This window comes from Bison bison, unplaced genomic scaffold (genome assembly GCF_000754665.1).
Source record: "Bison bison bison isolate TAMUID 2011002044 unplaced genomic scaffold, Bison_UMD1.0 scf7180017864236, whole genome shotgun sequence".
Taxonomy (NCBI): Eukaryota; Metazoa; Chordata; class Mammalia; order Artiodactyla; family Bovidae; genus Bison; species Bison bison.
This window is the reverse complement of record NW_011494808.1, coordinates 2,780,779-2,795,377: the sequence shown is the minus strand read 5'-3', so window position 1 is coordinate 2,795,377 and position 14,599 is coordinate 2,780,779. Positions and strand designations below refer to the sequence as shown.

The 14,599-nt window shown below is 57.1% G+C and overlaps 1 protein-coding gene and 1 non-coding gene across 3 annotated transcripts in view; one reads left to right on the top strand and one right to left on the bottom strand.

The window, feature by feature from the left end:
* Positions 1-6: 6 nt before the first annotated feature.
* IKBKB (inhibitor of kappa light polypeptide gene enhancer in B-cells, kinase beta) overlaps positions 7-14,599 on the bottom strand; it is a 51,216-nt gene continuing 36,623 nt past the window's right edge. For both annotated transcript variants that reach the window (XM_010846376.1, XM_010846377.1), the window contains 14 exons: positions 12,265-12,372; positions 10,969-11,098; positions 10,542-10,736; positions 9,874-9,988; positions 9,148-9,271; positions 8,454-8,605; positions 8,229-8,290; positions 7,143-7,252; positions 6,065-6,114; positions 5,879-5,978; positions 5,559-5,706; positions 3,819-3,946; positions 1,475-1,565; positions 7-160 (listed from right to left, as the gene is read on the bottom strand). In XM_010846376.1, coding sequence (XP_010844678.1) covers positions 95-160; positions 1,475-1,565; positions 3,819-3,946; positions 5,559-5,706; positions 5,879-5,978; positions 6,065-6,114; positions 7,143-7,252; positions 8,229-8,290; positions 8,454-8,605; positions 9,148-9,271; positions 9,874-9,988; positions 10,542-10,736; positions 10,969-11,098; positions 12,265-12,372 — 1,579 coding nt within the window. In that variant the 3' untranslated portion in view covers positions 7-94. The remainder of the gene's footprint in view (positions 161-1,474; positions 1,566-3,818; positions 3,947-5,558; positions 5,707-5,878; positions 5,979-6,064; positions 6,115-7,142; positions 7,253-8,228; positions 8,291-8,453; positions 8,606-9,147; positions 9,272-9,873; positions 9,989-10,541; positions 10,737-10,968; positions 11,099-12,264; positions 12,373-14,599) is intronic.
* TRNAE-UUC lies at positions 2,409-2,481 on the top strand. Its single transcript has one exon. It is a non-coding gene; the product is annotated as a tRNA-Glu (tRNA).

Below are 14,599 nucleotides of genomic sequence, written 5' to 3'. Positions count from 1 at the left end.
AGGAGTGCGATCCCTGTCTGGGTGCCGAGGATGCCGGCGCGATGATGCTGGGGCCTCGGGCCAGGCGGCCCATCAGGGCCAGGGCCGCCCACCGTCACGAGGCCCGCTCCAGGCTCTGCTGTTCCTCCTCCTCCGACTGCAACCAGCTCCAGTCTAGAGACTGAAAGTCAACGGGCTCATTAACAACCCCGTGGCCACCCAGGTACCTGGTTTTCTTCTTTGGGAGGCAACCAGCACAATTTAGAAGGAAGGCTAGAGCCTTTAACTGACAGTCAAGTTTCTGCAAGGGACCCCAGAGCCGGAGCTACGTCTTCAAGATCGTGCAGGAGCTTATCTTCAGATGGGCGTGGAGCCCCTCAGACTCTGGCCAGGCGATTTAAGTGTTATTCCTGCAGCTCACAGCACTGACCTATGCTCACTGCATTTCCAGGTGCCCAGGGCTCGTCTCAGCTCTCCACCTCCAGGCTAACCAGGTGGAACCGCCTGGCCAGACTTCCTTTCCCTCTGGCAGAAGCAAATAGGCAGTGCAAGGATCAAATCATACAGGGCCCAGAGGAGGAAGAGCAGCAAGAAGGAGACACAGAAAGCCCCAAACCGGAGAAGGACACTTGAAGAAATAAGAGGTGATTACCATTGGCAGTGACCTCTCCGATCCTTCCCCAAACCGAGAAGTTCCGGAAACACTATCACGGGACTGTATTGGCAGGAAATGGCCATTAAAAGACCCAAGTGAACGAATAAGCATCGTCTCAGCAACCCACTCCAGTACTCTTGCCTGGAAAATCCCATGGACGGAGGAGCCTGTAGGCTGCAGTCCATGGGGTTGCTAAGAGTCAGACACGACTGAACGACTTCACTTTCACTTTTCACTTTCACGCACTGGAGAAGGAAATGGCAACCCACTCCAGTGTTCTTGCCTGGAGAATCCCAGGGATGGGGGAGCCTGGTGGGCCACAGTCTATGGGGTCGCACAGAGTCGGACACGACTGAATCGACTTAGCAGCAGCAGCAGCAGCGGCGGCAAGTTCAGCTTTGCCTCGATGTCTCTGCATCTGGACTCATTTTTCTTTAGATCAGCTTCCCTAGAGCTAGGCTTGCTGAGTCCCTAAGCTCTGAGTCCCTGAGAGAGGGGGTGGTGACGGCTTTGTCCCTGGAGCCCAGCACCGCACCTCTGACGTGCATGCCCAGCAACTGCACAGAAGGGAAGAGCGGGAGAGAAGCCTTCCCACAGGGATGCTACCGGCCTCATAAGGACCATGTGCAGTGCGGATGAGAGGAGATAGAGCACGTAAGGTACCTGTGCTCGTTCAACAGTCGTCAGCCCTGTCATCATGATGAATAAGAAGGTTGTACCAGAAAATCGCAAGTGTACACTGAGATCAAGGCGGCAGGGCGTCACCTCTCTCTCAGCTTCTCCTCGTTTGCTGCAGAAAAGAAAAGGTGTGGAGCAGCGGGGGTCCCCGTGGGCCATTACCCTCAAACTCTGGTCCTGCTCCTTCATGGTGTCCTGCAGGGCATTCTCCAGCTGGGTGCACAGGGTGTGAGCTTCAGCCACCAGGTCCTCACTGAAGAAAACAACTGGACTATTAGAATGCGGTCAGTGTGAATATACTTTTTCAAAAGTAATATATTACTGTGTACAAATATGCCAAAGGGCTTCTGGAAAGACTTTAAAAATTGAACGAATATTCTGAGTGTCTTAAAATACACGACACTGCCTCGAGATTTCATCTGTTCTTCTTGAGTGCTGTTACGGAAGCTCGAACCCAGCCGTGAGCATCGCCATTCACAACATGAGAAAGCAGAGGTCTGGCCTAATAAGAAAGCTCAGAGCCGAAGAGATTTCTTAGGCTCTCTCTAAACTGCCACCATCTGAAAATCTCTCCCAGATCACCCGTTTCACAGTTTTTGAAACTGACAAAGGCGTACAGACCACGAGACTTCCCCAGGTGTCCTCAGCTCTCTGAGACTGGGAGCGGCGTGTTCTAGGAACTGATTCATCTGCTGCGCTCTTGCCTTTCCTATGATGAGAAATGCACACGTCCCACCTTCTCTACAATAAGAAATGCACATGTCCCGAGAACAGGCCATGGCTGAGAAAGGCGAGACCAAAGCAAGCCATCTGTCCTGTTCTAACCTCGGCTCCAGGTGGGCAGACAGACGGCAGCCTGGGCCCCCAGGACACCTTTCCTAGAGCTTTGAGGATCTCGTGGAGGAACAGGACAAACCCAACAGAAAGGGCCTGCAGTTCCTCCTCTCACCGCAAAGGGGGCGCTGGTGAGAGGAGCAGAGCCCAGACTCATCCACCAGCGGCCACTGCCCAGGCCCCAGAGGCCCCGGACCTGGATACCACCCTCAAGGAGCTAACTGGAAGTTGGGGAGAGAATTAAGAATCCGACACGGGGAATTCTCTGGTGGTCCAGTGGTTAGGACTCTGCACTTTCACTGCCGAGGGCCCAGGTTCAATCCCTGGTTGGGAAATTAAGATCCCACAGGCTGTGTGTTCAAAAAAAAAAAAAAAAACCCAAAACAGTACAGGTTACAAACTCCCTAAGTACAGGAACAGAACTTCCTGAAAACAGCTTTACTGAGATATATTCACAAACCATAAAATTCACCTGTTTAAGGTGCACGACTACACCCTTCTGGTGCACTTACGGCGCTGTGCAACCACCGCAGAGGTCTAGTCCTTGACCGTTTTCATCACCCAAGGGGAAACCCTGTACCCGGTGTCAGTCATTCCTCTCCCTCAGCAATCAAGTCTCCTCTCTAGTCTGTAGATCTGCCCTTAGGAATCAATTTTCACTATCTCCAGTGCCTGGGGCCCAGCAAGGGAAGGCTCTGAAGAAATGGGTGTGAGGCTGAACCAGAAACAAAAAAACCGCACAGGTGTCTCAGGAGACGGCGATCTGTGCGTATGTGTCCAGGCCGCAGAGAGGGTGGGAGGCAGGGCCGGGGTGGAAGGAAGACACTCCGGGGAGGGCTTCAGCAGAGCCGAGGACCCGGGGCTCCAGGATGCAGGTGGGTCGGCCCGGCCTGGTTACCCAGGGCTGCCGATCCCGAACCACATGTCCAGTGACAACCCAGAACCCACTGATGCTGCTGGTCTGGACCAGGCTCCAAGACCCCCAGGCAGAGCCAGGAGCTTCCTGGGAGCAGGGGTGAGCCTGGAGAGAACGCTTGGAGGCTGGAAAAGGCTCAGCCTTGGCCCTGAGGCAGCTGGCCACCATGGCTGGTCCCTGAATATCCGGACGAATAACTCAATCAAAACGGTCTCCCATGAAGACGGATTTGACCAGAGAGGGCCTGGGGTCAGCACTGGGCTGGAAGCAGAGAGGGAAAGCCTCACGGGAAGGGCTCTGAGGCTGCACTCCCAGCTCTGCAGCAGGGGAGTACGCAGCAGGCAGGGAGGGGTGAACGGGGGGAGGGGGGAGGAGGGGCCACAGGAGGGACCAGCAGTGCGTGGCTGGGGCGCGGTGACCAGCAAACACCCTCGGGGACCTGCTTCTGTGAGCAAATATCGAGGGACGGATGAGGGGACGGCACAGGACTGGCCAGCACTGGACGGAAGGTTCCCATCCAGTGAGAGCAACTCGGCCTCAGGTAAGGACGCCTGGCTGGGCAGGTCACAAGCAGCACTGTGAGCAACACACCACATCCACACCCACAGCGCCCGGCACGGGGGACAGACACCAAGGGGCGTGCACAGCACCACTGATGGGAGACGCCGGCCACCACCAAGAGACCCACGCTTCTGTGCCCACAACCTCCTGATGCGCCCGGGACTTCGGTACTGGGCGCCGTGGATGAGGACTGACCTCTTCTCGGCGGCCTCGGGCAAGCTGTCGGGAGCCGTGCAGGGCTGTGACATCAGCTGGCAGGGGTGACTCAGGCGGGAGGCGTTCATACTGTCCGGGCTTCCGCTGACGGGACCCCGGACCTTGCTCTAGAGGGCAAAACCGGAAAGAGAATCAGTGGTCTGGGGGCAGAGGGATGACTGAAATTCTGCTTTCACGGCAGGGTGTTTTCTCGTGAAGACACCTGGCCACGAGACACATGCTCTTCCTGCAGAAATCAGGCAACACTGCCGTCTCATGGTTTGCATTTCGGCTTAGAAACTGCTTCTGCATCTGCAGGTGTAACTTTTTGATTGAGGGTTCTAAATACAGAGAGATCTGAGGGTTCTATTTCTTTTTTTTTTTTTTAATCAACCATTGGCCATTTAATTTTAAATTTTGGGGGTTCTAAATACAGAAAGATTTGAGAGTTCTATTTCTTTTTTTTTAAATCAACCATTGGCCATTTAATTCTGTGTTTTTTTGGCTCTGCAGGCTCTTGATTGCAGTCATAGGCTTCTCTAGTTGTGGCCTGAGGGCTGAGTTGCCCCGTGGCACGTGGGATCTTAAGTTTCCTGACCAGTGAACAAACCCTCGTCCCGTGTTGGAAGGTGGATTCTCTACCACTGGACCACCAGGGAAGGCCCTGAGGCTTCTCTTTCATTAGCTGGATTGCTTAACAAACCCTTACAAGGAAATGAGAAGGAAGGCGCGTTTACTCTTCCCAAGGAGAAGAGAAACACACGGAGGTCCTAGGTGACTTCCCGTGACTTGCGCCACATGGGGAGCAAGAGGCCGAGGTGTTTCCTGGGCTGCGGCAGCCGGCGCACCTGGAGCAGCGGGCCTCCCCGGCCTGTGGCTGAGTGGCTCTGCCATCAGCCTCCTCAGCCTTCCCGCCGCCTGCCAGCTCGATTCCAAGTTTTTCTCGGCTCTTCTCCAGTTTCTGTCCTGGGCTCTCTTCTGTGCTGCGGTTTCTCTCTGAGCAGCACTCAGTGGGATCACAGCTACACTGGGATGGTGGGCACACGCAGAGCGGGCCGAGCGCTGCACTGCACAGGCCTGGCTCAGGGCCCAGCAGGCACGCCCCTCGGGGGCTGCACGCAGGTCTCCAGGAACCCGGGGTGTGACCTCATTTGGAGAAAGCATCTTTGCAGATGTAGCTAAAGATCCTGTGATGAGAACACTCTGGATTATCTGGGTGGGACCTAAACCCAGGGACAAGTGTTTTTACACACTCGACACAGAAAAGGACTTCTTTGGTGGTACGGCGGATGATAGTCCACCTGCCTATGCAAGGGACACGGGTTCGATCCCTGGTCCAGGAAGATTCTACGTGTGGCAGAGTGGCTAAGCCCAAGCACCCTGGAGCCTGTGCTCTACAACCAGAGAAGCCGTCTCAGTGAGAAGCCTGCACATCGCCAACTCGAGAGCATCCCCCACTCACGGCAACTAGAGAAAGCTTGACTGCAGCAACAGAGACCCAGTGCCGCCAACAAGAAACCAATTTTAAAAAGAGAGAGAGACGTAGAGAAGAGGGCCACACTGAGTCACAGGCAGAGACTGAAGTGATGCTGCCTCAAGCCAAGGAGTGCTGGAGCCAGTGGCGTCTGAGAAGCGGCGAGGAGGGATTCTCCCCTTGAGCCTCCCAAGGGGGCCCGGCCCAGCTGATGCGTGGACACCGACCCTGCCGTCTCTAGGATGGGCCTGCCCGGGCTCACTCACACACGCAATCTTCAGGAGGTTCCAGAGCTCCTTCTGCCGCTTCTCCTGCAGCCGCACCACCATCTTCTCGTCCTCGCTCATCAGGCTGACCACCTCCTCCACCTTGGGCAGCAGTTCCAGGGCCTTCTGCTTGCAGACCACGGTCTTACTGTGAAGACCAAGTGCGATGAGCTCCAGCGCGCCCGGTTTGGGGGGAGCAGGACGCGGCCCCGGCGGGGATGACTCAGCTCGGCCACTGCGGGTGGGAGCTCCTACGGGGCCCAGGGGAGGGGACGGGGCCTCTCCTCGCTCCACCCTCTGAGGGGACAGCGGCCTGATACCTGAGCTGCGTATAAATCACTCGCACTTTCTTCTCAAAGCCTTGGATTGCCTGGAGGAGCAGCCGCACCATTTCCTGACTGTCACCATCAGTCCGCTGGTCTGCAAAGCGGGACGGAGACGCATGGTCTGTGGGGGGACCAGCCTGGTGCCCGGGCAGCAGGGGACCCGGGCGGGGGCCCACTCACCTCTGGGCTTCTCCCTCAGCCTGCGGTAAAGCTCCCGCGCCTGCTCTTCCCTGAAACACACAAGGCAGAGGCTCTGTCAGCGCCCGAGCCCTGCCAGCAGCAGCACCGCCTTCTGGACGCTGGGCGGGCAGTGCCCGAGCCCTGCCAGCAGCAACACCGCCTTCTGGAAGCTGGGCGGGCAGTATGTCCCGGCCGGAGGCAAGCACGCTCCCTGGGGATGTCACTAGCAAAACCCATGACAGAGGAAGACCCGGCTCACTGTCGAAATGCCAACTCAAAGCTCACAGTCAAGACTTCCTGAGAGTCCTCAGGACAGAAGCCTCCTCTGTCCCTCAGCGTTCCCCACCAACCTGGCCCCTGCAATTCAGAGGTGCGGGTCCTGAGTTCAGAGAACATGGCCTCTGAAACTCAAGCCAGGAGCAGACATGCCCTCCCCAGGGCCCGAACACAGTGAGAAAGGCTGAAGTTTCCAGGGGTTGACTTTTGTTTGAAAACCAGAGTAAAATAAAACACTGAATAACTTGACGAAATATAGGCTACAGATAATCACGTTTCAAAGACTGGAGCCTCCGGTCCTAAGAGTCCTGGCAGAAGCATCAGAGGCCTGGCTGAGCCCCAGGGAGGCTCTCCTGGCGCCCCTGTCTGCTCCCGGAATGCAGGAGGGGCTGCTCTGCCCAGGGAGGGTCCCTGTAGCTGAGGCCACGTCCTGATCATGACTCAAATGAAGAGTCAAGGTCCCACCTTCTAAGACTTACCCGACTCCTTCCCTTCCTACTTCCTGCTTCTCAGGCCACACCCAGGTTGGGATATGCTGGGCAGCCAGGCATCTAACCTGATGCTTTGGAGTTCACGAACCATGGCTCGGGGCGTTATCTGAACTGGTCCCCACAACTGTGAGGTCAGACAGCTCTTCTGTATCAGATGAGGCTCAGAGGGACGGAGGTTTGCCCGGGCCCAGCTTCTAGACGTGCCGAGAGGCCCTCCCCGGGACCGGGCTGCACGGGAGGGCGTGCTCCAGGGGAACTTCGCTTGAACAGCCCACCCGCCCGCCCGCGCACAGACACACACACACACTCACAGATCATCCAGCGTCCCGCCCTGCTTCCGGCCCATGGGGCTGCGCTGCAGGTCCACGATGTCCGTCTGCAGGGCCATCATCCGCTCCACCAAGTGCTTCACCTCGTTCTCCTGGAGACAGTGCTGCGCTGAGACTGAGCCCCGACGGACTCGGCCAGGGACACCCGAGCCTCACCATGGACCTTCAGCTGCCCGGCTAGAAGGGACACGGCCTTGGGAGTCTGCGGCTGGGATCTGGGCCTGCCACCCGCCAGCTCTGTGGCCCTGGGGCAGGTCACCCTGGCCCCAAGCTGCAGTCTCCCCCACCGGAAACTGGGGCGAGATGCGACGGGGCCCAAGAGGACCCGGCCTGGCCCCGGTGTGGAGACGAGCTGGGGCACACTCCCCTCTCCTAATTCGTCCTTGATCTCAAGGGTTACGCCCACGAGGACAGAGATCGGGGGGAGCGGTGGGGTGGCGTGGTGGCTCACGTCCCTGCGCCCGAACAAGGGGTCACCCACCTCGAACGAGGGGCATTGGCACCGATTTATAGAAACAGACACTTCGACACGGAGGGGAGGCTCCCTGCCCGAGTTCACTGGGCAGATAGATGGTGGAAAAGTCCAGGAAAAGGCCTTGGGGCCCAGGCTTCCCCCTGAGCAAGGTCCACCGGGGCACCCCGCCTCCCTGCCTGGCCTCACGATCAACACTTCAGCGGCATCTGATTCACAGCCCTCAGACTTGCCCCTTCAGACCCGTTCCTTCCTACAGGCTCAGTGTCCCGAGGAGGAAGTCAGGGCAACTTCTGACATGGCGGAGTGCTGCTCCTTTATGCAAAGGCCCTTCTCGCGGGAAGAGGTCTGCACTCCCCGGGACGTGTCACGTCGTAAGCCTGACTCAGATCTCTGTGGCTCCTGGACCAGACACACTGGGGACCTCTGCCTGGCACCCCCTACCTTCCAGCAAGTGCTAGCTGAGGGCAGAGAGCCTGGAGAGGAAAATGTGATTTTTGACACAGAAGCTGGACCGAGCACTCAGTGAGAAAGGGGAAAGATGGCAGGGAAGAGGGTGCCCTTGGCCAGGCTGGGGACCCCAGGGAGCCTCCTACCCGTCCGCAGAGCTCCACGGCCTGCTCCATCTCCCTCCAGGCTAGCAGCAGCTTGTCCGACGCTGGAGGAAAAACACGGAGGTGAAAACAAAAGTTAAAAATAAAATGAAAACACCCCAAAACCAAGAAAGTAAAAAGGAACTCCGTTATAAGAGGACCAAAAAAAATACTTGAGAAAGAAGAGTTTAATGGTCTCTCCAGACTGATTGCTAAGGACACACTCACTGATCCCAAACTCCGTCTGCTCCCTGTACTTCTCCAGGTCAATCTGGATACTGGTCTTAAAGAAGTCCAGCTTGGCCTTGAGCTGCTGAGACATGGAGGCCATGGAGTTCTTCATCTTGGACAGACAGCTGTTGTTCCGCAGCAGATTCATCCTGCAGGGGCCCCCGAGAGACACACCGCGGGCATGTTTGGGATCCAGGTACCACTCCCTGGACAATAATAAAAGTGGCCTCCAACACCTTGGCAGGCCCCTGCTGTAATTAGTATAATCATAACAAGAGCAGCCACTTATATCCATCACGACAATTTCCTGGCCCGTGGCGATGGGTGAGGCTCTGCTTCGAAACTAGAATTAGGTGAAGTGCCACGCAAAGGAACCCAGACCGGCCACAACCTGGGGAAGGAGTCAGCCTGGCCCGGCAGGGTGGCCTACCCGCAATGGAGCCAGGCCAGCCCTCCAGCCGGCTGCCCCCGCCCTGTCCACACCCCTGGCCCGTGCACTGACCACACGTGCCCGTTGGGTGTAACAGGCCCTCCCTCCGTCCCGCCCACCGACGGCTTCCCGCCCTTCCAGAGCAGCGTCTTCCCTCCTGCCCCTCCCGACGGTGGCTGACCCTGGGCCCCCGCCTCGGCCCCCGCCCCACGGCCAGGCACTGGGCACTCGGTACACGGTGTCCTGCAGCTGGGCACCTACATGGCCGCGCGCTGGCCCTGCTGCAGGCGGCTGCAGTCTTCCTTCAGGGCCTGGATGCTGTGCCAGACTTGGCCCCACACCTTCCGCAGCTGGAAGAACGGGAGGTTCCTCTTGGGCTCTTGCACTGAACGGAAACACAGGCGACCGTCAGGGCGCAGTGCCTGCGGTGGACGACAGCATCCCACCCCTGGAGCCCGCTGGCTCTGTAACGGCTTGGCTATTACACAACCGCCTTGGGTGTTGAGCCTGCTTCCTGTTGCTCACATTTGCGCCCCGGGGTACACACACGTCCAAATTTACAGATACACAGGACACGTTGGAAGGAAGACTCAGGAGTCTGGTGGCAGTTTTCCCTGGGAAACTGGGGACATGGAGGGGCTTACTCTTCACCGTGTTATTCTATTGTACCTTTTGCTATCTTGTGCATATATCAATTACTAACGTACAAAGACAACTTCACAAATAAGATGGTTTTGCGATTCAAGGTCAACAGCCTGTAGGCCATCTTCTCTGTCCTTTGTTTAGATGAGGTTGAAATTAACTGAAGATGTCCTGTCCTGCCTCCGGCGGGGCTGCTCCTCACACGTGCGACTGAAGACAGCTGTCTGAGGACCGGGTGGACTCGCCTGCTTGGTGGGGACCCCTCGCTTGGGCCAGGGCTCTCCCCCTAGCTTTGACCCAAGAGCTATAAGTGATCATCTTTTTAAAAGAATAGGCCGTGCTTACAGATGCAGCTGACGCTTTCAGGCTGGGGCTGTGGGGAGACCTGGCTTTCATAGGTGACCCTGCTGTTGTCAAAGAGGAAAACGAGGTCCATGTCCAGCGTGCGGCCCTCGTTCAGCTGCAAAGGGACCAGAGGCAAAATAAGGTCTCGCGCCCCCCACCACACCGTCCCCCAAGAAACGGGAGACTACAGAGCATGCTCGGCCAGGACGCGCCAGGAGCCCACCAGGCCTCTCCCAGCGCCTCTGGCCTCTACTGCCCTTGGCTGCTCCCTTTACGCTTATTACCTGATGCACACCTCATCTACCGCAGTACCTCCTGCTCTATCCTCTGTCTTTACCGCGTAACTCAGATGCCTGCCATCTCCTTTACTGTCCAGTGCCTCTTCCCCTGTGTTAAATCTGCAGCTCATTTTGTGCGGTGGTCAGCACGGCACCGCACATGACAGGGGGGTCAAAAACAGTTTCGGCTGACGTGGAAGAATGAAGCGTCACTTTGGCAGTAAGGGCAAAAGGCACTCCCAGTGGTCTGGAAGGTACAGCTAAAGCGTGGGGCGATCCGTGTCTCCGACCAAGCCCGCGGGATCTCGCGTTCCCACCTCGGAACGGGCAGGCGCCTGCCCAGTGGTGTGGCAGACGGGCCACCTGCCACCTGCAGGAGGCCGGGCTCACCTTGCCGTCCGAGAGGCACTGGGCGGCAGGCTTGTCAGGGATCAGGGCCAGCCCTGCCTCCTGCAGCAGCTCCTGGTCCTCCTCGAGGATGCCTGTGTCCTGGCGGATGCGGGCCTTCAGGCTCTGCAGGCTCTCGTCCTCGGTCACGGGGTAGGTGTGCAGGGTGCCCGTGACCATGTTCAGGACATGAAGCAGCTGCAAAAACCCGGGGGGTCACGGGAGGGTCACAGGAGACACGGCTCAACGGGGACGCCTTCCTGCTGGCCCGGCTTCTCAGAGGCCCCGCTTGGGGTCCACACGCCAGAATCTTTCCCTTCCTGTGGGTCCCCGGCGACGGCCTCACGACCCATCAGTCAGCAAGGGTCCCATCACACCCTCACAGGGGTCAGGGGGCCCATGGCCTGGGGCAGACTGGGCGCAGGCTCACCTTCAAGTTCAAGATGTCGTCCAGGGCCTTGAAGCAGCCGTTGGGCCCGTAGACAGGGTCGGTGCCCCTCTGGCGCGGGTGCCACATCAGCATCAGCTGCAGCCACTTCTCCAGCCGCTGGGCCAGGACGCTGAGGGGGCGGGGGTGTGTGTGTGCACCTGCGCATGTGTGCGAGGCCCAGCACCAGCTTCCCATCCCACGTGTGTGCGTGCACGTGCATGAGGCCCAGCACCAGCTTACCGGCGCACATGGGGACCGAAAAGCACACACGCTTCTCACGCCCCATGTGACCATCGCGAGACGGGGCCAAAGTGGTCCCTGAGGCTGAACCACCCTGAGGAAGGGTGAGCCTTCCCTTAACAAAATGAATCGCTCGGGGGCTCGACCTCTCCCCCCCACCCCCGCCATGGGATCTGCACAAACACCCTCCCGTCGGGGGCCTCTGGGCAGAGGGCCGTGCGAGACCCTCCAGGCAGCTTTCCAGGTGCTGAGCAGCCCCCTCCCCCATCAGGAGCACTGCCCAACGATCTGGCCCCACACCGCCGGTTCGATCCATGTTGTCAGTCGCTCCCTGGAAAGCGTCTGAGGAGTTCACGCTGCACTGCTGGGCACCCCCAGCACCCCTCCCTGCCCCCCAACAGAAGCCCTCCAGAGGCCAACATCACTACCCGCTGCCTCTCCCTGGCCGCCCCCAAGTCTTTTCCCCTTGAAGAGCCTTCCTCTTCATCAACCTGCCCTGCCTATTGGTCCAGATCCTTCCAGGAAGTTCCAGCTCAGCTCCTCCACAGGGGACCCCCCTCCCCATCCTCCACAGACTCATGGAAACTGAGCCGCGTGCCTCGACATGGGGCTGCTGGCTGCTGTCTCCTGAACCATCTCCCGTTTCTGGTAAGATGACCTGACGGCTCATATTCTGGTTCTGAGACCAGACTGCTATGCTGTTCAAATGCAAAGGTTTATTTATTGGCAGTAACACAGTGCCAGGCTGCAAAAGGACGGGCAAAGAGCATAAGGGGCAATTCCCTACCCTTCAGAGGCTTACAGCTGACCAGGAGGTAAGCCCTCTGCCAGACCAAACGCCTGCAAGGCAGAGCCACCACGGCTGAGGAGGGCGACAAGCGGTGCTGGGAACCCAGGAGGTGACTCCAGACGGGTGGGGTGGGGACGGCGTGCTAAGACCGAAATGGACGATGGCAGGACCTGGGGTCAGAGCTGCCGGGGACGTCGGCCCCAATCCCCGTCTTTAGAAAGAAAGGACAGGCCGCAGAGGAGGAGGAAGAGAGGCCGGGGGCGTACCTGTTGAGGTTGTTGGGGTGCGGCAGCGAGCTGGAGAACTTCACGGCCCCGTTCAGGTCCTCGCTCACCACGATGTCCATCTCGCTCTTCTGCCGGACTTTGGAGTGCCTGTGGACGTGGGGGGACTGTCACGCTGCGTGTAGCCTTCACGCTGCGTGTACCGTCACGCTGCGTGCAGTGACCCTGATGTAAGCGGGTGCCCAACAGCCCCTTATATGGGTGACCTTCCATTTGACAACCAGAGAGGATCCCCCTGGGGGGCTATTGAACCACTTGTGAGGCCCAGTAACCCGCTGGGATGCTTCTTTGGGAGGTTAAGGGCATCGGTACTGCCCGGTGAGAGTCAGGAACCTGCGGGCTTGTACCGCTGTCTCCTGACCGCACCCCGGCCCATCTGGCTTGTTCTTTTACTTTCCATCTAACACAGAGAATGAAGACAGGACATCTGCACCACGGTTCCTTCACGTGCCATCTGCACACACCACACACTTCCCTCTAAATGCAATGGCTATGTCTGACTTCTAAAGGCAAGTGAAGCACTAACGTTTTCCAACTAGGAGACCCTTTAGATGTATCTGAAGTAGTGTTTAAGAAAAAAGATTTTAAACTGGCTTCACAAGTTCTCTGAGACGCTTCACAGAGAATCAAGAGCTGACAGTGAATGCAGCCTTCTCCACACGAGACCTCTGTGGGGTAGGCAGTTTTCAGTCCCCCACCCCCAACCCTCACCAGGTCAGGAAACGACCTGCCCAAGGTCACACACTAGAGAAAGACAGAACCAGGGACTTGGAACCAAGGACAGGTGCTCCTCCTACTCCGTCTGAATGTCCGCGTCCTTCCTTTCCAGAAAGACACGGAAGATTCAGTTGGAAAATGCTTTAGCCTGAAGTCTCATTGGCAGGGGGGGTAAACTGAGCCACGTGGAGAACACGGAGCCTGGAAGAGCCAGGGTGTGGCTTGAACCTGCCTGCTGGAATCAGGCTGTCATGACACACGGTGGGATGGTGTTCTGATAGAAACTCAAGTCTGTCCACGGGAAATCACACAGATAAATGAAAGGACGCCGAGTGAAACGCTCACTGCTTAGGCTGGTCCTAAAATGTATTTTCAAGACTGGTCCTTCAAAGCAGCTTTATGATAGAATAATAAAGCTCAAATTGCATTTGTTCTGAAATTACTATCTACCTGCCGTTTGAGATGAGACTGAAATTGTTAAAGTTGCCTAAGGCATTACAGGCAGACCAGACAGGCACATCTCACAAACTCGGGTTTCAGAGATGCGTGCTTGGAAGTGGTCACCTGGCCTCCCAGCAACGTGAGGGAGGCTGGCTCTGCAGACAGCCGGGCCATCAGGGATGGTTTCAAATGGCATTTCCTCTAGTTCTGATGGCTTCTGATTCACCTTGCTATAAATAATGGAAACGCTCAACATTTGAACAGAACTGCAGTCGTCCCTTGGTGAGTTAAAAACACAATGCATGTATAGACAGTTTAAGGTGACTGTCATGACGGTCGCATGATGCGGTGTGACTGTTAACGCAAGGAGCTAAGTCAGTGCCACGGAGCCCAGCTCAGGGCGCTGCTTGTGCTAACGTCAGTCCCCACGGGAGGGCGCCCTCCGCCACGTCAGCAGGCCCCTTGGGCATGGAGACCGAGCCTGGGTCATCCTTTCCTGTGTTTGGTGTGTAAACGGTGACGGAACTGGACTGCGTCACAGAAAGCTACTCTTCTTGAACCGATTTCAAAGGCTACGTCTTGGTCCTGCAAATAAACATTCTCATGATGTAAGTACCTGTGTCCTTTGAGAAAGTCTGTGTTTTTGGTACTCCCAGGAAGATACTGAGAAACGTGACATCAGCCAGTGCTGCCCCACAAAGGGGGCAGGGGGAGAGGACCTTTGCGTGTTCCTGGTGGAAATGTTATTTATACAAACTTTCTGTGGAGCACGTTGTTAGTACAAACCAAAAACCTTGAACACGTGCACAATCTGGTATGTTGATCCCATTTCTAGGAACTTAACCCAGGGAAATACCTGTGGATAGACCAGGATTTCCCTGAGCTATTTGAGTTAAGTGTGAAAGGCAGGTTCTGTGAGAGCACGTATGGTAACCTACTTTGTTTTTTGAACAAACACAGGCACACAGGAGAAGAGTCTGGAGACGGAGGAATGTTAGTGGCGGCGGGAGGAAATTCTCAGTGTAAAAACCCTGGACAAGTACTCACAGGGCAGCGTGCCTGCGGTGTCATCAAGAGGCGAGAAGGGGTGAAACCCACAAATGAGCCAGCGGGCAGATACATGCCGCTCACTTGTGGATGTACAAAACAGCCCTGAGGT